Source organism: Carassius carassius, chromosome 1 (assembly GCF_963082965.1).
Source record: "Carassius carassius chromosome 1, fCarCar2.1, whole genome shotgun sequence".
NCBI lineage: Eukaryota > Metazoa > Chordata > Actinopteri > Cypriniformes > Cyprinidae > Carassius > Carassius carassius.
This window is the reverse complement of record NC_081755.1, coordinates 33,705,348-33,728,418: the sequence shown is the minus strand read 5'-3', so window position 1 is coordinate 33,728,418 and position 23,071 is coordinate 33,705,348. Positions and strand designations below refer to the sequence as shown.

At 36.8% G+C, this 23,071-nt stretch overlaps 1 gene segment (V, D, J or C); it reads left to right on the top strand.

Moving 5' to 3' along the window:
* Positions 1-876: 876 nt before the first annotated feature.
* LOC132147048 (Ig mu chain C region membrane-bound form-like) lies at positions 877-22,193 on the top strand. The segment is given in 6 exon segments: positions 877-930; positions 16,389-16,434; positions 19,821-20,126; positions 20,712-21,029; positions 21,158-21,463; positions 21,636-22,193. Coding segments are annotated over 6 exon segments (1,392 nt in total).
* Positions 22,194-23,071: the final 878 nt, after the last annotated feature.

Genomic DNA, 23,071 nt, shown 5'->3' with positions numbered 1-23,071 from the left:
GAAACAGAGGTGTCATGTATTTGCTATTGTTCAGATCACTGTGCAATATAACGCCCACGGTGATAAAGTCTTTAACAAAAACTTCAGTCGCGGTCTAAAACTGGTTAACGTTTTAATTAGTAATGATCGACTACAAAACATTGGCTACATAAATGTATGACATTACACAACTAAACTGTGCATTTAAATCCTTTGAAATAACCTGCAGCAGAACGGAAAATATGCTGCTGTGTGTAAAGCCTGTTGCACGCAGAGTTTTTGAGGAAACATGTATCACTGTGCATGGAGTGGCCACAGTGAAACATTTCACTTCACAAACCCCGTTGGATTTTTGCTTAGTCGAATGATGGACCCTGGTTGCACATAATTAGTTTGGGTTCACAGTATGCATTCACATAGTTTAATCAGATGTATTTTAAATATTGCGTGCTGTTTAAGCTATCTTTGACATTGGGAGTGTCGAACCACTCTCCCTGAGTGACTCTTTCATTGTTTGAGTTTGATGAATCTTGTCATACTGGAATATGTGCATGGGTACGTCTTCCATCATGATCGTCTGAGGAATAAAAAGCTAAACACTGTATCAGTTAGTGTTAAGAGAATTGTTGTCAAACATACAACATACCAGAAACATATCACTGCAAAAATAATTAAATCCGAAAATCTTAAGTATATGCTTTACATCCGAATGGCGACTTTTCTTTGGTTTATTTATTTATTTGTTGTTGTTGTTGTTATTATTAATTTAAAAGTATACCCACATTTTGTTACTTGCTTTTTCAGGCATATTACTAAATAGCGGCATAGAGAAGTCATTATGAAAATGTTGCGATCACTGATCCTAAAGTCAGATAAATGTGTGTGCTCTGAAGCAGGATCTTCGTTTTTGTTATGGACTGTCTGTCTGTGTATTACGGGTCTAGCTGGGGCACAGTATTTCAACCCATTACAAAAAGCTCAGACGCATCTGTAAATTAATGATCACAATAGTACATCTACAATGTGCAACATAAATAGATTTTCTTCATAATTTTTCACCTGAAGACTTCATACAGTAAAATATTTAAAATATGCTGATTAAATTCTGGGTAACACTTTATAATAACTTTCATTAATAAATCATTACTAAACATTATGTAAAGACTAATTGAATATTAAATTAAATTAAAATGATCCTGCACATTTTAAAATCTGCAAATGATTTTAATAGATGGTATACATTGATTAAAAGCTTTTGTTAATGCACACACTTTTGCTGTTATTGAGGTGTGTTATGGTTAAGGTTAGACTCAGGTGTGGTGTGTGTGTGTGTAGGTTTAAGGGTTGAGTAAAGGGTCAGCAATGTAAAGAAGACAATGTGATCACAAGAAGGCAACAAGTCCAGTGGCAAAAAAGATTGAAAAAAAAAATGTTTATAAAGAGTAATGTTTAATGAAGAGTCTCAACTTTAGATTCGGTACTGCGAAAACATTAGCAAAGGATTAATAAATGATTTAAGATGCGTAAGGAAGTCTACACAACAAACCAAGACCAAGTAAAGGACCTTTACATACTGTGATTATGAGTTAATGAATATACTAGCATTAAAAAATTTGTGAAGTGCTTAAAATGACTTATTGAGCTATATTTTCACAAAATGTTTAAATGTAAAAAAGAGCATTATCTAATATGTGAACTGAATTTTGATGACATTTGTAAGCATTCAAAAGTACATAAACAAATAAACATTTAATCATTGTATAATTTCTGTTCAAATTATTTGTAGATTTTTAAAACACATTGAAGGTTTAATGACCTTTGTAAAAATTAACGAATGATCCGTTAAGCATTATGTAATGTTTGTTAATGATTTATTATTCAAGCTTTTAACAATTGTAAATCATCTGTCAAAATCACTTTAAGATTTTTAAAAAAAGCATGATCATATGAATTGAAAGTTTTAAGACAATAGCAAGCTTTTACATTTTAATTAAAATATCTATCTGTTAATCATTTGGAAATGTTTAATAAGTTCATTAGTTAACAAGCACATTATCTCATAATTCTAGATATGTGAATATATATATATATATATATATATATATATATATATATATATATATATATATATATATATATATATATATATATATATATATATATAAAGTAATGATTAGTTAACATAATGTTTGTTAATGATTTATTAATGAAATTTATTATAAAGTGTTACCCAGTTTCAAGATCTTATACCCCCCCCCCAACACACACACACACACACACACAAAGAGAAAAATAAGGGTTTTATAAAAAAATATTAAATTACATTAATGTGCAACAATGTTCAGTGAAACAATGAAAAGTTACAAACCTCTGTAAAACACTGACATTTTTGTTGTTGTTGATTTAATCAACTGAAGTCTGGCCATTTGTTCTGCATACTTTATTTCCTTTCTTATTCATATAATTTCAATATAACTATTTTGTTTTAATAATATGTCATTTCAGTTAAGCACATAGTATAAGTTATTGCAAAATAATTCAGCCATGTTAATGTTTATGTTTAAGACATGTTTAGATTGTGTTGTTTTTCTACTCCAGCACATCCTAAAGCTTTCAATGGGGTTAAGATCAGGACTCTGTGGTGACCAGTTCATGTATGAAAATGATTTCTTGTGCTCCCTAAATCACTCTTTCATTGTTTGAGTTTGATGAATCTTGTCATCCTGGAAAATGTGCATGGGTACATCTTCCAACATGATCGTCTGAGGAATAAAAAGCTAAACACTGCATCAAGACAACTGTTGTCAAACATACAACATACCAGAAACATATTGCTGCAAAAACAATTAAATCCTAATATCTTAAGTATTTGCTTTAAATACAAATGGCCACTTTTTTGGCCACATAATGTATTTGAACAATTGCTTGCAATGTGATCATATCATTTTAAATTTTGTTGAACATGCTGAATTTTGCTTTAGACTTTGCACAATGTAATTATGTTCTCATCTCAAACAGGAATGTATGCAAGTTGAGCGTTAAGTGTATTGTTTTAGTTTTTTCAACAAGGCAACTTTTTTCAGTCAGATAAAAGTACTAAAACCAAATTCTTAAAGCGGTCCTCAACAAACATTACAGTGCAGAATATTATTTATTTGTTTTTCTTTGGTACTGAGTAATCAGTATGAAAATATAGTGATCCTAAAGTTACTGATCTAAAAGTCAGATAAATGTGTGTGTGCTCTGAAGCAGGGTCTTTGTTTTTGTTATGGACTGTCTGTCTGTGTATATAGTGGCTGGGGCACAGTATTTCAACCCATTACAAAAAGCTCAGAAGTATCTGTAAATTAATGATCACAATAGTACATCTATAATGTGCAACAGAAATAGATTTATGTGCAACATAGATTTTCTCTGTCATAATTTTTCACCTTAAGACTTTATACAGTAAAATAATCAAAAAGAGCATAATAAAAACTGTATTACATGATCATATACACTACACTAAACTATGACATAAATTGCCCTCATATTAAGCCATTATTTTATATGCCGTTTTTATATCTTACACACACACACACACACACACACACACACACACACACACACACATGCACACATTATAATAGGCTTTATTATAAATGTTAAATGGGAATAATATACAGTACAGCAATGTTAAGGGGAGTTAATACTATTGCATTTATTGTGTGTATTTTAATGCATTTTTTTTTACATATCATCTTTCCTGTCAAACAACAGATTCACTCAAAACCTAACCATTGAACTTTATTCTCAATTACACTATTAGAAACATCACACACAGACAGACAAACTTTAGTAGTTTCAATAAATTGCTGAAAATATTCTTTAGAAGAACCTATAGCAGAAGGAAATTGTGCCGCTGTGTGAAAAGCACAAGGAGTTTTTGAGGAAGCATGTATCACTGTGCATGGGGTGGCCACAGTGAAACATTTCACTTCATAAACCCCAATAAAACATGGATACTTTTGTTGTTGTTCATTTAATCTTAACTTAATTCCGACCACTGGTTCCACATTATGTGCTTGGGTGCACAGCTTCCTTTCTTATTCATATAGTTTAAATATAAGTATTTTGTGCAAAATCTTATGCAAATTTTAATAAATAAAGAGTATTTTTAAGTTATCCCAAAATAATTCAGTCATGTTAACTGTCATTTTGCATTATTGACACACTGTTTTTCTAATTAATGTTGTTCAGTTGCTTTGACGCAATCTTTTTTTTTTTTGTTTAAAGCACTATATACATAAAGGTGAATTGACTTGACTTAACATTTATGTTTGATACATGTAGATAGATGTAGATGTGTTATTTTTCTACTCAAGCACATCCTAAAGCTTCAGATCAGGACTCTGTGGTGACCAATTCATGAATAAAAATTATTTTTCATGCTCCCTGAGTCACTCTTTTCAGTTTGAGTCAGTTTGAGCCTGATGAATCTTATCTTTGTCATCCTGGAATACGTATACATCTTCCACAACTCCATCATGGTTGTCTGAGAAATAAAAACAAACTACAGTTAGGGTTGAGGATTTTTGCCAAACATACAACGTGGCAGGAACATATTCACTGCAAAAATAAATAAATTCTAAAATCTTATGTATTTGCTTTTTTAAATTCAACCGGCGGATTTTTTTTGTCTATTTTGTTTTATTTTAACAAGATACATATTTTTTTCTCTCCAATCAATTAAATGTAGTGGGCTAAAAACACTTACTTAAAGCAGTCCTCAAACATATATTATTTATTTATTTATTCATTCATTCATTTGTTAATTTATTTAGTTTTACATTTGAAATTATACCTGCATTTTAAAACGTGCTTTTTCATTGAGAAGTCAGATAAATGTGTGTGTTCTGATAACAGGGTCTTTGTTTTTGTCATGGACTGTCTCTCTGTGTCTAACTGGGGCACAGTATTTCAACCCATTACAAAAAGCTCAGAAACATCTGTAAATTAATGATCAGTGAATCCATCATGTGCAATCAAATAGATTTTTCTTTATCATCATTTTCACCTTAAGACTTCATACAGTAAAATAATCAAAAAGAGACTGTTTTTATTACATGCCCATTTAGACTACACTAAAGCGTGACAAACACTGCCATCATATGTACATATTTTGCAGTTTTTATATCTTACACAAAGAAGTAAAATTAGGGCTTAATAATATTTATTAAATGACAATAATGCAGAACAAAGATAAGGGGGAAACCTGACTATGATATGAAGATTAACTTTTTTGTACACTATGACAATTCTGTGTAATTTGCTGCATGATGTGAATATTATCACATTTAGAATGTGTATTTTAATGCATCTTTCAATGCCATCATTATTTTATTCCCTTTCAAACAACAGTTTCACTTAAACCTTAGCTATACTGAAATTCATTCATATTGACACTATTTGAAACATCACACACAGACACACAAAGTTTAATTGCAATAAATTAGCTTTTTATATATATAATCTGATATAATGTTGCTTTATCTTTATTCTGTGTCATATGAGCTCAAGTCAAACTGAAATGGCTGTTTACATAAAAAAAATTAACAGATCGGATAGATGCTTCCAACCAAAAGCACAGGTGTTTCCTGGTGATACAGTCAGAATCAAACCTCTGAGCTCTTGGTTGAACTGTTAAAATAACCCTATGCTTTTCTTCTCTAGATCCTCTCTGACATTTGGTGTTTAACAATAACCTTGACATTTTATATATTTTGCATCAAACATTTAAGAATTACTTAGTATAAAACACTCTGCAAGCAAATTTGGACTTGAACTTGAAATTTAATCATGCACCATTGTTACAAGGAGGCTGTAGTAGTATTAGAATCCAGTTGCAAAAGTTTATTAGGGAACGATCTTAGAGACAGAGTCGTTAAACCAGGCAGAGAGTCAGTACTGTAATGGCAGTCTGATCTTTCAACATACACAAGGGGAATCCAAAAGGCAGAGACAAGTAAGCAGGCGAATGGGTCAAACACAAACATCAGTCCAATCAGGCAGTAAATCCAGCGGGGCAATCCAAGAATCAAGAATTTGACAACAGGCATAATCATACACAAACTGGCAGTCAGTGAAATGGGAAAACGCTTGGTAAGGCAGGTAAACTGGCAATACTTCGCAATGTGGAACACACTGACTCGTGTTAAATAGTGCCAAACAGGAAATGACAGTAGAAGCAGAGGGAGTGGTGAACAGTCAGTAATCAGGTGAGGGCTCCCTCTGCTGGCATGACATTACCGAATGCACTTTCCTTTGAGTGCCTCCTGGCACTCTGCGCGGACTCGAGACTTTCATCAAGCAAGATCCAATCGACCAGTGCCATCTGGAAGGTCACAGTGAATTGGAATCGGGTGAAGAAGAGAGACCAGCGAGCTTGGCGTGGGTTGAGTCTTTTGGCACATTTGATATATTCTAGGTTCTTGTGGGCAGTGATCATCTGAAAAGGATGGACTGCTCCCTCGAGCCAGTGTCTCCATTCTTCGATGGCTGCTTTCATAGACAACAGTTCTTTGTTCCCAACATCATAGTTATGTTCTGCCACTGTTAACTTCCTTGAAAAGAATGCAGAGTCAGAAGCATACACCTCCACGGTGAACGGGAGATTGGGGTCAGGATGTTTGAGGAATGAATATGTTTGAGGACCTGTTGTAAATTTGGCTTTCAGAGTGTTGAATGCTTGAGTCGCCTCCTCATTTCACCTGAGTTTCGATGGTTTTCCCTTTAGCAGAGATGTCAAAGGGGAAGCAACCATGCTGTATTTTCTAATGAATCGCCTGCAGATACACCCCAGAAACCTTTGAAGTTCTTTAACGGTGGATGGTTGTGGCCATTCTGTGACTACCTTGACCTTGGCTTCATCCATCCTGACACCCTGGTGACTAATGTGATAACCAAGAAACGCTGCCTGTCTGACATGAAACTCACACTTCTCTGCTTTTACATAAAATTGATTATTCAGTAGTCGAGTTAGGATGGTCTTGACATGAGTAATGTGCTCCGCTTCTGAATTGGAGTATATAAGAATGTCATCATGGAGGGCAATTACATACTGATTCAGTAAGTCTTGGAAAATCTCATTGATGAAGGACTGGAAGACAGCTGGAGTATTAGCAAGTCCATATGGCATGACCTGATACTCATCGTGCCCCCTAGTGGTGAGGAAGGCAGTTTTCCATTCATCACCATCCTTCCTTCTTCTTCCTTCTAGGGCCGAAGGAACCAGTGGCAGGGGGCATCAAAATTTGACAATGACATTATTCAGTCCTCTATAATCAATACAGGGTCTCAGTCCTCCATCCTTTTTCTCCACAAAGAAGAATCCTCCTGCAGCAGGTGATGTAGAAGATCAAATAAATCCTGAACTCAAGGCCTCCTCAATATATTCCTCCATAGCTTGAATCTCAGTTCGGGATAAAGGGTAAACTCTACGCTTGGGAAGCATGGCATTGGAGAGTAAATCAATAGTGCAGTCCCAGGGCCGGTGAGGTGGCAATAACGTAGCCTTGGTTTTACTAAAGACTTCTGCTAAGTTGTCATGACATGTGGGAATATTGACTGCCTTGGTACTTGTGGGACTTTCAATGCTAGTTGTGTACCATGATTGGGGAACTGGGGTAAAACAATGACTCTCACAGAAAGCAGACCACTTGGTCAACTCACCCTGATTCCAGGAAATGACGGGGTCGTGAACAGACAGCCATGGAAATCCTAGGATGACGTCGTTCTTGGGGGAGTCGATGACATAAAGAGATATGGATTCCTGGCTAAATAGACCAACTTGAAGGGAGAATGTCTTGGTTTGTTGAAATATACCATTTCCAATTGATCTATCGTTGATGGCTTTAATCTTGATAGGTGGTTTGCAAGGATGAGTAGGTATGTTATATTTCCTGACGATATCCTTATGAATGAAGCTATGAAGATCCAAGATGGCGCCGCACATGGCTGCTTCAGTGCTTGGCTCTCCAGTGTTTGTACTGTTTTTGTTCGTTTTTCCTGTTTTTTGTTTAACAAACACGATCAGTTTCACCAGGGATGAACTGCTGAACATTCGGCAGAACACACCACATGATATTTTTCCGGATTTCTATTATACAGACGTTTTACTGAACATTGTTATCGGAGGAGCAGCGGCGCTGATCAAGCGCTTCAGGACGCGCAGACGGGGAAAGCGAGCGGGAGCGCTCGTCAGACTCAGGAAGCGCGGATTTCGAACGCCGTTGCCTAGCATCCATCTCGCAAATCTCCGCTCTCTACCCAACAAAATGGACGAACTCCTTCTGCTCTCTCGGACAAATAAGGATTTCTCTCACTCTGCTGCTCTGTGTTTCACGGAAACCTGGCTGAATGACGCCATACCGGACAGCGCACTCCATCTGCCGGGCTTTCAGTTGTTCAGAGCGGACCGCGAAGCAGAATCAACGGGGAAATCGCGCGGCGGCGGGACATGCTTTTACATCAATGAACGGTGGTGTACAGATGTAACTGTATTAAAGAAGATGTGCTGTCCTGATCTAGAAACGCAGTTTATCAACTGCAAGCCGTTCTATTCGCCGCGGGAGTTTCACTCGTTCATTCTGGTTAGTGTTTACATCCCTCCTCAAGCGCAAGTAAGTCTGGCTTTACAGAAACTCGCTGATCAGATCACAGACACAGAACAACAACACCCGGACTCTGTTTTAATCATTCTTGGGGACTTTAATAAAGCCAATCTCTCCCGTGAACTGCCAAAATACAGACAGCATGTTACCTGTCCCACCAGAGACAGTAATATACTGGATCACTGTTACACCACAATAAAGGATGCATATCACTCTGTTCCACGAGCAGCTTTGGGACGTTCTGATCACTGTCTGGTTCATCTTATACCGACCTACAAGCAGAAACTTAAATCTGCTAAACCTGTAGTAAAGACTGTGAAGAGATGGACCAGCGAAACAGAGCAGGATTTACAATCTTGTTTTGACATCACAGACTGGAGCGTTTTTGAAGCTGCTACCACCGATCTGGACGAACTCACAGAGACCGTAACATCCTATATTAGTTTCTGTGAGGATATATGCATTCCTACCAGGACTTATTTAACATTCAACAATGATAAGCCATGGTTTACAGTAAAACTCAGACACCTTCGTCAGGCCAAAGAGGATGCCTACAGAAATGGGGACAGGGTCTTGTACAATCAGGCCAGGAACACACTGAACAAAGAGATTAGAGCGGCTAAAAAGACCTACGCTAAAAAGTTGGAAGACCAGTTTACTTCCAACGACTCTACTTCAGTTTGGAGAGGACTGAGAGCCATCACAAACTACAAGACACCATCCCCTGGCACTGAGGCTAATCAACGACTTGCTAACGACCTGAATGAGTTTTATTGTAGATTTGAAACCCCAACACCCACTCTGACCATCTCCCTACACAACCATTAACACCTCCTGCAATCCCCCTCTCCATACCTCCTGCTCTTCAAATCTGTGAAGATGATGTGCGCCAGGTCTTCAAGAAAAACAAAAGAAGAAAAGCACCAGGCCCAGATGGCGTTACACCAGCCTGTCTGAAAACCTGTGCTGACCAGCTGGCCCCCATCTTTTCACAGATCTTCAACAGATCTCTGGAGTTTTGTGAAGTGCCTTCCTGCTTCAAACGCTCAACCATAATCCCCATTCCAAAGAAACCCAAGGTAACAGGACTTAACGACTACAGACCTGTGGCTCTAACGTCTGTCGTCATGAAGTCGTTTGAAAAACTGGTTCTGGCTTATCTGAAGGACATCACTGGACCCTTACTGGACCCCCTGCAGTTTGCGTACCGAGCAAACAGGTCCTTGGATGATGCAATCAACATGGCATTGCACTTCATCCTGCAACATCTGGACAAAACAGGGACTTATGTGAGGATCCTGTTTGTGGACTTTAGTTCGGCTTTCAACACCATCATCCCAACAACCCTCCAGACCAAACTGACCCAGCTCTCTGTTCCTAGCTCTATCTGTCAGTGGATCACCAGCTTTCTGACAGATAGGCAACAGTTAGTGAGACTGGGGAAATTCATGTCAAACAGCTGCTCCACCAACACTGGTGCCCCTCAGGGATGTGTTCTCTCCCCTCTGCTCTTCTCCCTGTACACCAACGACTGCACCTCTAAAGACCCCTCTGTCAAGCTCCTGAAGTTTGCAGACGACACTACAGTCATCGGCCTCATCCAGGACGGTGACGAGTCTGCTTACAGACAGGAGGTTGAGCAGCTGGCTGTCTGGTGCAGTCTTAACAACCTGGAGCTGAACACGCTCAAAACAGTGGAGATGACTGTGGACTTTAGGAGAAACCCCCCTGCACTTTCCCCACTCACCATCATGAACAGCACTGTGACTGCAGTGGAGTCATTCAGATTCCTGGGAACCACCATCTCTCAGGACCTGAAGTGGGACAATCACATTGGCTCCATTGTGAAAAAAGCCCAACAAAGGTTGTACTTCCTTCGCCAGCTGAGGAAGTTTAACCTGCCACAGGAGCTGCTGAAACAGTTCTACTCAGCCGTCATTGAGTCAGTCCTGTGTACTTCAATTACTGTCTGGTTTGGTTCAGCAACAAAATCAGATATCAGAAGACTACAGAGAACTGTTCGGACTGCTGAAAGGATTATTGGTGCTCCCCTGCCCACCCTCCAAGAACTGTACACATCCAGAGTGAGGAAAAGGACTCAGAAAATCACCCTGGATCCCTCACATCCAAGTCACCCCATCTTTGAACTTTTGCCATCTGGCCGGCGCCTCAGAGCCGCAAATACAAGAACAGCACGGCACAAGAATAGTTTCTTCCCCCAGGCAATCTACCTCATGAACAGTTAAATGTTTCCCACTTAAACTTATGCAAAAATGTGCAATATCCTTATTTATTTGTTACCCCTCCATCCTAGAACATTCCTGCATCTCACTCAATCCTATTCCATTATCATTTATAGCACAATTGTTTATACACTTATTTATTTGCCAATGTGTAAATCTCCTGTAAATTTTTTTTTTTTTTTTTTTTTTTTGTGTGTTGTTGTCTCTGTTTACTGGAAGCTTATGTCACTAAAACAAATTCCTTGTATGCGCAAGCATACTTGGCAATAAAGCTCTTTCTGATTCTGATTCTGATTCTGAATGAGGTTTAAGGTGGCTCCAGAGTCAATCATTGATATCAATGAAACTGACATGTCTTCAGTTTTCAAGGTAAGGGTAAAAGTAAAGGTTAAGACTGGTTGCTAGGTAGAGAGAAATGTTCCAGATTTACCAGTTTGGAGTCTTGAGCGCTGACAGCGATGGCCTGGTTCACCGCAGTAAAAACATAAACACACAGTGTTGGGGAGTAACTAGTTACATGTAACGGCGTTACGTAATTTAATTACAAAATAAATGTAACAGTAATCAGTTACAGTTACTAAGAAAAAATCAGTAATTAAATTACAGTTACTTATGAAAATTGTAACGATTACAAAGAGGATTACATTTGAATATTTACACACATCCACATACAGCTTATTTCTTTCCCAAATTGCACTAAGACATATGGCCCATAATCTCCGAGACGCGGAAAACACATTCGTAGAATCCAGTCATAAAAGTGGAATTCAGCCTATAACGCGGACGCAATATGCCACATTTTGGACGAATAAATCAAAAGTAGGTCAGTACACTTGAATCAAAACCCGATATGGACTGATGTCTGTGAATATTAAGCCGCAAAAAGACTGAATATGAATCATACACGTTCTGCGTGTCTGTGGAAATCAGGCGCTGACTGGACATCTTGAGAACCGAGACTATTCCCGGTGGCCTGGCAGACGATTTGGCCTTCTACTTTAATATAATTATTGTATAATTGCAGGCCGAATATACTAAAGCGATTATTTCCGAATCCGCCATTCGATAATTAAATCTCTAATAAATCATGAATCGGTTAGTCGTGACTGGCAATGGTTGGGCTCGCGCGCTCTCCGCGCCTCCGCCGAACGGTTTGGATCAGACTCCGAGTAATCAATGCGAGAGAGAGAGACCGTAGTGAACTGTGTAAGCGCACAGCTGGAGCAGAGAAGCGACACTTCTGTTCAGGGTTTTAAGGGCAGGTCAGTTTCATCTGTAAATATGTAGTTTTGTCTTTGTTTACTTAGTCAAACAGCAGCAGCACATTGCTCGCAATCACTCAAAATACTGTATAAACGACGTCATTATTATCTATTGTAATGTTACAGTAGTAAGTTAGCAGACAAATCATCATATTTTATCATAGGTCTAGGGGAGCTAGTGGATACAAAAACACAACGCTTAGGAAAATTAATGTAGCCTATGGTATGGCACTAACCGTGGTTTAATTATGGAATTTGTAGTAAAAATAAATACAAGTGGTAATTAATTTGCCAAAAACAAAAAACAAAATTGCACTTACAAAACATGGTAAAAGTCAAATAAAAATCTTCAGTATTAAAGTCATGAGAGAGATGGATGGATAATGGAAGTGAAGGTGCAGTTCAGGAGAGAACTCTTAATTACGTTGCAAGTCCCCAACCTAAGGATTCAAATCTTTTTCATGTCAGGTCCAAAAAAATAATAATAGGGTTGTCCATGTTTCAGAATGGGTTGTGGGTGTATGAGTGTGAGATTTCCCAGCCTATTTTTTTTCCCAGTCCGCCCCTCATGGAAATTAATGTCTAGAACAGTCACTTCATGAGCATTTTTTACTTATTTTGAGAAACTATCATCATATCATATACAAAGAGACAGCAGTGTTTCAAAAAGACACCAATGTTTCAGGAGTTTAGTACACAAAATAGGACACATGCTTATTAGATAACCGTATTTGAGTTGATGTATATGCTTTTATTTTTTTATTAACTATTTTTCCCCAAACCATTGTTAGATGCAGTTAGTTGCCTGTAGTTATGCAAAGATTTGGTTTCAAAAACAGTATCTATAAACTATTTCTTTTGATTTTAAATCTGCTTTGAACTTCAGATCAATCTCTAAGTAAAAGGCAGTACTAAAGTCTGATTGTGTGGTGGATGTGTTCAAATGTGATCATCTTAATTTAAGTGATGAAGGATGGTGAAAGTCTGACAGTATTGAGCACTACTGTAAGGTTAAACCTGCATGGTGTAAAATGGTTGAAGATGATTAACAGTTGCAAATTAACATTCATTAGAAATTTATAAAAGTAATCAAAATGTACTCAAAAGTAATTAGTTACATTACTTTATTAAAGTAATTAAAAAAGTTACACTACTATTACATTTTAAATAGGGTAACTTGTAATCTGTAACCTATTACATTTCCAAAGTAACCTTCCCAACACTGTAAACACAGCTGATGTCGCCTGGCTTTTTTATTTACAGATAGTTTGGAAAATTTTAGTTGCATGGGTTCATCCCTTAGCTTGGTGGTAGATGGGATTATGACTTGATTAACAGTTAGGGAATTAGGCGGAATCTCTCTAGTACTGCTTCTTAGTGGGGCTTGTCTCATTAGATTATCCATCTTAATGGTGAGAGTTACGAAATCCGAGAATGAGCTCTCTCCTTTACACACCAGTTCTGCATGTAGATCAATGTTGAGGCTCCTCTAGAACACAGCTTTAAGAGAAACATCATTACATCCACTCTGAGCAGCGAGCATTCAAAACAAAATGGCATACTCCACGGCTGTTCTGTTGCTTTGGGACAATTGCAGAAGCTGGGGTCTTCACAGACATTTTCAACCTCTCTCTCATCTAAGCAACTGTTCCAACATGTTTTAAGTCCACATTCATTGTGCCAGTACCGAAACATTCCTCCCCAATGTGCCTGAATGACTATTGGCCTATGAATATTGAAGTGCTTTGAGTGACTGCTCCTAGCACACCTCAATGACTGTCTCCCACCCACACTGGACCCACACCAATTTGACTACCGCAGAAATAGGAGCACAGAGGATGCAGTATGCACAGTGCTGCACTCTGCACTCACACACCTGGACAATAACAACAAGTATGTTAGGATGTTGTTTGTTTACTTCAGTTCAGCATTTAACACCATCATTCCCTCCAAGCGGACCACAAAACGTGAAAACTTGGACATTAACACCTCCCTCTGCACTGGATAATGTACTTTCTGACCAACAGGCCTCAGCATGTAAGATCAAGCCACACCCACTCCACCACCATCACACTTAATACCGGCGTACCACAGGGCTGTGTGCTGTGCACATTCCTTTACTCCCTTTACACCCACGACTGCAAGCCTGTGCATGGAACCAACTCCATCATTACGTTTGCAGACGACACCACTGTGATTGGCCTCATCAGTGACAACGATGAGACTGCCTACAGGGAAGAGGTACAGCACCTGGCCACATGGTGTGCTAACAACACCCTGCTCCTTAACACCAGTAAGACAAAGGAGCTCATTGTGGACTTCAGGAAGAAGAAAGGAGGCATACATGACCCCATCCACATTTACGGGATGGCTGTTGAATGTGTCTCCAGCTTCAAGTTCCTGGGAACCACCATCTCTAAGGACCTGTCCCGGACCACAAACACCTCCAGCCCGGTCAAGAAGGTGGCTCACCAGTGCCTCTTCTTCCTCAGGTCACTGAAGAAGAACCAACTGTCTTCAGCCATAGTGGTGAACTTTTACCGGTGTCCGATCGAGAGCATCCTGACCAGTTGCATCACAGTCTGGTATGGGAACTTTCCAGATAACAGTGACATCATGACGGCACATTTCACATCATCAGAATTAAACTTGTCTTCTTGGTATTCAAAGTACATTTTTACTTGTCGAATAAAGCCTCTAGATCAATCAGCAGAACCATCAAACTTATCAGGTAGAGCATAACTCACAGTCCTAGGCATGGTTGATGGCAGATACTGGATGTAGTTTGTCAAGTGTTCACTGATTGCCAGAAGTTTGCCCAATTGATCTTGGTACCCCTTTAATACTTCACTTTGATAAGCGAACACTGCTTGCAGGCTTGTAACTTCCACTGGATTCAGTTGAGGTAAAGTATTCTGAGGCAAAGTATTCTGATAACAGTGACATCATGACGGCACATTTCATATCATCAGAATTAAACTTGTCTTCTTGGTATTCAAAGTACATTTTTACATGTAGAACAAAGCCTCTACATCGATCAGCAGAACCATCGAACTTATCAGGTACCCAAAAGGCAGAGACGAGTAGGCAGGCGAATGGATCAAACACAAACATCAGTCCAATCAGGCAGTAAATCCAACGGGACAATCCAAGAATCAAGAATGTGATAACAGGCACAATCATGGCACAAACAGGCAGTCAGAATAATCAATTGGGAAACACTTGGTAAGGCAGGCAAACTGCCAATAAATCGCAATGTGTGAACGCTGACTCATATTAAATAATGGCAAACAGGAAATGACAGTAGAAGCAGAGGGATCGTAAACAGTCAGTATTCAGGTGAGGGCTCCCTCTGCATGTGTGGTGTTGCCACCATAAACACTCAAATTAATTGTATAATTTTTTTCATAAAATTATGAGTTATACAGTTTTTAGAAGTAAAATCAATATATAATTTAATAACTGTCAAAAACTGCAAACTGATATTCCAAGAGTTCCCTGCATGACACTCAAAATGTTTAAAGTATTTTATTCCTTAGAAGTTTTTGTTATCTTAAAATCTTCAAATTAAAATTTTAATCTTATGTCGACAGTTTAACAGATAACAGATATTACTAAACAGAAAAATCACTTCAGAACCACCAAAGGATTGTTGGTCTGCTTCACTCAAGTGAACAGCTTATTGTGTTATATTATGAGAGAGATTAACTGAGCGATTGACACCTGAATCTTATACAAAGTTCATTCTTCAGCTCAAGCTCATATTCACAATAAAACATTAGTGTAAATGTCCACTGAAGAAAGAGTTATCTTTGTTGTAAGATCCTTTCTGCTTCTAAGATGATTTGCATCCTATGCTGAAAGTAAAAAAAAAAAGGTCCTTGTTTCTTTTAAATGTCAGAAGTAACAGCTGGTTGTATGTATGTAGGCCTATGTATGAATGAATGAATGATTTTTATTATTATTATTATTATTATTATTTAGTAGGGCAGATGCAGGAAGGATTTGGTTTTAACTTTTCAATATCAGTGTCTTCATGTTTTGGATAGTATAGGACATTAGTGCTATATTTGTAGTTCAAATCATATCTCAGACATAATATTTCTTGTACACTTGTGTATACAATTTTCACTGAATCCATTTAAAAGAAAGGTAAAATAACAAATGTTGGCTTTGAGGTTTGATCACATGAACATTGCTTCTTCTTGTGGGTTTTTGGTAAGTAGCTCAAAGGCACCAGTCACTGTGTCTACTACTTTGACTACTGGGGGAAAGGGACCAAAGTCACCGTTTCATCAGGTAAGATATTGTCGATACTTTGTGTTATTCCATTTGTATACAGTTTTGAAGATCATGTATTTTTCTTCCAACAAAATAACATGCAGCCATATTTAAAATGTTTGTCTTTGCAAATAGTGGAAAAGGGACGTCGGTAAACGCAGCCTAAACAATATCGAGTAAAACTCTCAGATTAAAGGAAGTGCGCACTAAAATATCTCAAGTCGCTTTGATAACGGAGGCCAATGGCAAGACAGTGTAAATATACTATTAGGGTTATGGTATGGCTCTTATCATAAATCTTCTCGTTGTGACGGTGCTTTTGACTACTGGGGAAAGGGAACAAAGGTGACCGTAACATCAGGTAAGACATTCGATTTTTGTTTAGTTAGAGCCAAATTACAAAAATAAAAAAATAAAATAAAAATAATGCATGTTTAGTAGCAGACTATTTAGTCCACTCGTTTAAAAAAGAGACAGAAAGAAAAGTCATGGACAATGTTGCATTTAATTATAAAATAAAAATGATTGAAGCTGGGTTTGCTGGGTTTTAACTATTTATATATGTATAAATCGTTAGTGTTTTTGTGCGCTGAAGAAATGAAAAGTATCACTGTGACTACGAAGCCTTTGACTACTGGGGGAAAGGCACTTCGGTCACAGTGACATCTGGTAAGAAGTCAAATTAAATCTTTAATAAGCGCTGACAGTTGTTTTAAATATAGCAAAACTAAATGTCCGTTTTACAAGAATGAAAGTTAGACTGATTAAAGGATAAATAGTTCAATTTGTGGCTTAGGAAAATAAATAAAAGTGACTTGTCATTCGAGCGTACAAAATAACTATTTTTGTACAATATCCATGTCTAAAACTGTCAGTGTGACAATGCTTTTGACTACTGGGGGAAAGGAACCAAGGTCACTGTCTCTTCAGGTAAGAAAACCCTAATAAAACAAAATCTTATTTAAGTGCGAAAATTGTAATAGGTAGGCTAATTTGTCAGAAAAAAAAGAAAAAAAAGAAAGAAAAAAGGTTTTTATATATAAGCAGCATCTAAATGTCTATTAAGCCTATACGATGCGGACAATCAAAGTCAGGACATGTCATGAGTTTCACTAGAAACGCAAAGATTCACATTAATTATGACTAATTACATTTGAAATGTTTTGATGTGTAGCCTACACGTATTCAGATAAAACAACTAATCGGCTGCAGGTCATTTAACAGATTTTTGAGTTGCATTTTTATACTGCGCTGTAACATTAAACGAATATCGTGTAACTGGGCTTTCGACTACTGGGGAAGCGGTGCCAAAGTCACCGTAACAAACAGTAAGATTTTATTATTAATTTCCAAGTTGTAGCCTATCGTAAAATAAGACAGAATGTAACGTGTAGGTCTATGTGTTATTATTTACAGTTTTCTTATTATATCTTAAGAGTTTTCAATTGATTGTTGTCAAATGAATGTCATTCCATTAGAAAATGTTAAAGACTATGGCTACATACATTTATAATGTTTCTTTGTATAGCTACTAAAAAACGAACAAAAGTCAATAACAGCATTGTTAAACGACTGCTTTAACTGTTCATTCTTATTGCAAGCGTTGTCAATTTGTGCAACTATTATAAGCTGAAAACCGCTATATAAAACTGTGTAACTAGACTGCAGCGTGTCTCGTGCGTTAAGCTTTTACCACTGCTATGGCTAATACTTGTTATATTTTAAAATAATAAATCGAATTCCGCTATTACTAAGACAATACAATTTCTAAAATAAAAATTCTGTACTAAATAAATATATAGCCTAAGCAAAATATCGGCGTAGCCTATAGGTCTTAGGTCGATACCCAACAGTTATTTAATAAATAATTACTAATTGATTTAGGCTTATTATCCTTTTTCGAATTATTCCTAAGTTCAATGTGTGTATATATATATATATATATATATATATATATATATATATATATATATATATATATATATATATATATATATATATATATATATATATATATATATATATATAATTAATTCTCGAAATTTGGGGTTGTTTTCATTTGTTCGTTTGAGTCACGTTTTATTTTAAGGTTCAATTCTCGCTATTAACCAAAACCTCAAGGTAACACTTTATTTTAGGGTCCCTTAAATTGCTTATTATTATGCATAGAACTAGAATATTAGCCTTTTGTTAGTACTAATTAAGCATGTGTTAATGCCTTATTCTACATGACCTTATTCTACATTCCTATTCCTACCCAGTATCTAAATGTAACAACTACCATACTAAATTTATTGAGGGAAAGCTAATTTATTGAGGAAAAAGTCGTAGTTAATAGTAGCTAAATAAGTGTTCCATATTCTAAAGTGTTACCACTATTTACTACGACTTGTGCCTTAATTATACTCATAATTTTCTGCTTATTAATAGTTAGTATGATAGTTGTCAAGGCTGGGTATTGGGTCGGGTTAAGAGATGTAATATCATCATGCAGAATATATGCTTTATAAATCGACTACTAATAAACGGCCAATATGTTAATAATGGGCATGATAATAAACAACTAGTTAACAGTGAGAATTGTTTCCTATACTAAAGTGTTATATTTGTTTGCTTTAACATAAACATTGCATACGTTATGTGAACTGATTCATTAGAAACGAACTGAAAAGTAATCATGCAGTCAAAATTTCCAGTAATAAATAAGTTTATATATATAACACTTTATTTATTACAGGATCCAAGAAAAAATCAATCACCTAATCCGCTAGATTTTGTGTTTTATTGTGCGACTCGATGAGATATTTTATAATACGATTATAATAGGATTCTATTTGGTCAATCATGCACTCAGCAACATTAACAATTGTTTGTGCTCTCAATCTGTGCTCTCTGACCTCCAAAATTCCAATCAATATTTAATATCCATGTAGTAGCCTTACATACTAAGCGTGTAATCACACTAGGCACGGTTGCCTTGAACCGAGTCCGAGCGCGATTATATTGGGTCGTAATGATGACAGAAATGCACACATAATAGCCTCTGTTCCGCGCTCCGGGGCGATTAGCGCTCACACTGCATGCGCACCGCGCCCGAGCCCAACCGAACCGTGCGGCACTAGTGCGCCACGACATATTATCAGATGATCTGCAAAGCCACAGGATGATCGGGACATCGAAGCAAAGTCTTCGATAGCGATGTCTTTCTTCTTGCTTAAATCCAGTTAATCGCCATCGTTTTGTTTTGTTTTATTTTTATTTTTATTTTTATTCAGTTGTATATTTGTTGTATTTTATTCATTTAATCCATCCTTCCAGCCATTCATTTGAAATAGTCTAGCTGTCTAATAGGTCTAATAGTGTTCATATGTATATTGTCTGAGAACGATGTATTGTCTCTACAGCTCAATCATCTCCACCAAAGTCAATCTTCGCCATGTCCCAGTGTACTCCTGATTCTGCTGGGTTCGTCACTGTTGGCTGCATGACAAGAGGTTTCGCACCTGAGGACTCGCTTACTTTTAAATGGACGGATTATACTCAGAAGGAGCTGAGTGACGTTGTGCAGTATCCAGCATTCGGGAGTGGTGGACAATACACCAAAATCAGCCATATGCGCGTAAAAAGAAGCGATTTGGATCCCAAAAAACCATACACATGCGAAGCTTCAAATCCTAACGGAAAAATAAGAACTGATATTACTGGACCATGTAAGTAAATGTTTATTATTATTATTATTATTTTTTTTTTTTTTTTTTTTATGTCTAACATTTTACATTAGCTACTTAATGTTTCTGTCTAGGCAATCTTGCTGTTGGATTAAGATTATGTTGTTGTGTCTTTGTGGAGGCTGAAGTTTGATTGGAAATTTTAGCACACTCTTTGGTGTAACCAGTGAACCTGCCGTTATGTCAAGCAGTTGTCCTTTATCAAAGCCTGATGTTAGTCAATGTTTACACCAGCTGAGAACAGCAAGGCCACAAATATAGCTAGTCTAAAAGTGCTAGAACAAAAAAACACGATTTGGGTTACACAATTTCTTTAATCAATTAAATACCCCTAGGCTTTCAGAAATACCTAAGGTAATACAATTACATATGAGAAGTTTCCCTGCTGTATAAACCTAAAGAGGAGAAGAGAAAGCGATATATATATATACATATATAATTATTAATATATTATTCATAAAATATAATTATACAACATTTAACATCTTATCGGCTTGCTTAAAAGTTATGTTGCACTATTTTCTTTTGCTTTTCATGTCCCCTCTGCTTTCTCCTGTATGTTGCCAGCCCCACCTCCAGATCTCCGTGCAACCGTGTACTTAACAGTACCTACAAAAACGGAGTTAGAAAATGAAACAGCAACCTTCATGTGTTTAGCCCGACGGTTTTCGCCTAGCAAATACACGTTTGATTGGTCTCTGAATGGTCAGAAGGTAAAAGGGATAGACGAATATGCAAAAAGTGAGAAGAATGGCTCAGTAACCGAATATAGTGCCATGAGCATTTTGCAAATCAGTGCCGATGAGTGGAAGAAACCAGAGAGCAAAGTTAAGTGTAAGTTCGAGCACAAGGCGGGAAATGAAGAAATAGAGGCCGAATATGCAGGTATGTTTTCTCTTGAGAACTGTGAATGTTTTGAAAATAGAAATGTTTCTTTTTTTCTGTTTCTTTATTCATATAATGTCTATGTCCACCCAAATCTGTCTGTTTTTTGTTTGTTTTTTTGTACACAGGTGTTATGCAAGATTGCAGCGATATTAATGTTAATATAGTGCCTCCCTCACTTGAAGCCATGCTGAAAAATAGAACAGGAGTGCTGAAGTGCAAAGCTTTAGCAGAAAATACAGGATTCGTCAAAATAACAATAACAGCTGATAAGAACAACATCGCTGAGAAAGAAATAAATGGCAAAGACAAATATGTGGAACTTACTGCACCGATAGGCTATGAAGAATGGAGCAACGGCACTGAATTTACCTGCACCGTTGAGCACAACGAGCTAGCAGAGCCCAAGTCGACCAAGTTCGTCAGAGAAAATGGTATGGGTTTTTCTTTTTGTAAAACATCATGCAGATCATGTTTTCAAGAGTTCTTTTGATTTATACCATAACTCATTACAACTGACGTTAATATAGAGTTTGACAAAAAAAAAAAATATAAGGAAACGACTCATGACTCATTCTGGTCTTAACTGTGATCTTGTATTACTAGGTAAAAACCCCAAGAAACCCACTGTTTTCGTATTAGCACCCCCAGAGCACAAGCTGGGTGAACAGATGACCCTGACATGTTATGTGAAGGACTTCTACCCCAAAGAGGTGTTTGTGTCTTGGCTTGCTGATGATGAACCTGTGACTTCTAAATACAGCACTAGCCTGCCAATTCAGAAAGATCAAACCTTCTCAGTCTACAGTCAGCTAACAGTTAATGATTCCAAGTGGAAGAATGGTACAGTGTTCAGTTGTGTCGTGTATCACGAAGGCATTGATGAAAAAATGCGCGTACTGACGAGATCTATTATTGATAGCATTGATAAGGCAGGTGTAATTAATTTAAGTATGAATACCCCTGCATCTTGCATGCCCTAAAGCATTGTGTATGTGATGTCTTCCTGTTATGCCTGTTAAGTGTTTTCTTTTTGTTTTTGAGTTGCATGTCCATATTTGTAATTGTGTTGGTCTTTAATGTTTGTTGCTTCTTGCTTCGTTGAGATACTTTCTTGCATATTACATTTAGGAAAATACTAATAAAAAAAGAAACAAAGCATAATTCCTGTGCATTTAATTTCTGTTATTATACTTGTTTTTCGTATTTCTCTGTTACAGCTTATGTTAGCATTATAGATCACAGACATCATAAAATAACAAAACATAAATTGCAATAAAAAATGCATGTATATTTATTGAATGACACAAAATGTGTTCAAATTAAAAGATGAAAATTAAGATAAAATATAAAAAAATTAAATATAATAATTAAAACAATTTAGAAAGTAATTAAGAAATACCAATAAAGAAACGTATTTTTATGGAATATTTAAAAATAAAATCGAAATATATAACTTTGCAACTAAAAAAAGACTACATGTCATTAAAGTTACACCATCAACTGGCACATAAACGGCTTAATAATGTCAGTGTGTGTGTGTGTGTGTGTGTGTGTGCATATTGTATGTCATTTGTACTGTTTGATATTATAATCACATAGAAAAAACTTTATGCTTATGATTTCAGTTATTAGAGACTGATAATTCATAGCCACATGAGTTCGTCTACAGCATGCCAAGACACATTCAACTGACCCATTTGAGGTTATCAAGGTCACCTTTCTTTGCTAATATTTCTGTTGTGTTTTAGTTATGTAGTAAATGTGCTACATACTTAACCAGATGAAACAGATGAAAACCTTCAAAATTCAAAAACAGTATAATTCAATCAAGGTTCTTTCTCTGCCACAATATTCTAATTGGTTTAATTTAGCTGAATATCCCTGCCCTCAGCGCACTTGTCTGACTTTATATGAGGATGGGCAGGTGAAGTGATTAAAACATTATCATTTTAAGATAACTTTTTTTTTTTTTTTTGCTGGACAGTGGCATTGTTGTCCTGTTAGTCATTCAGATGTGTTCTTGTCTGTTCCTGCAGCAT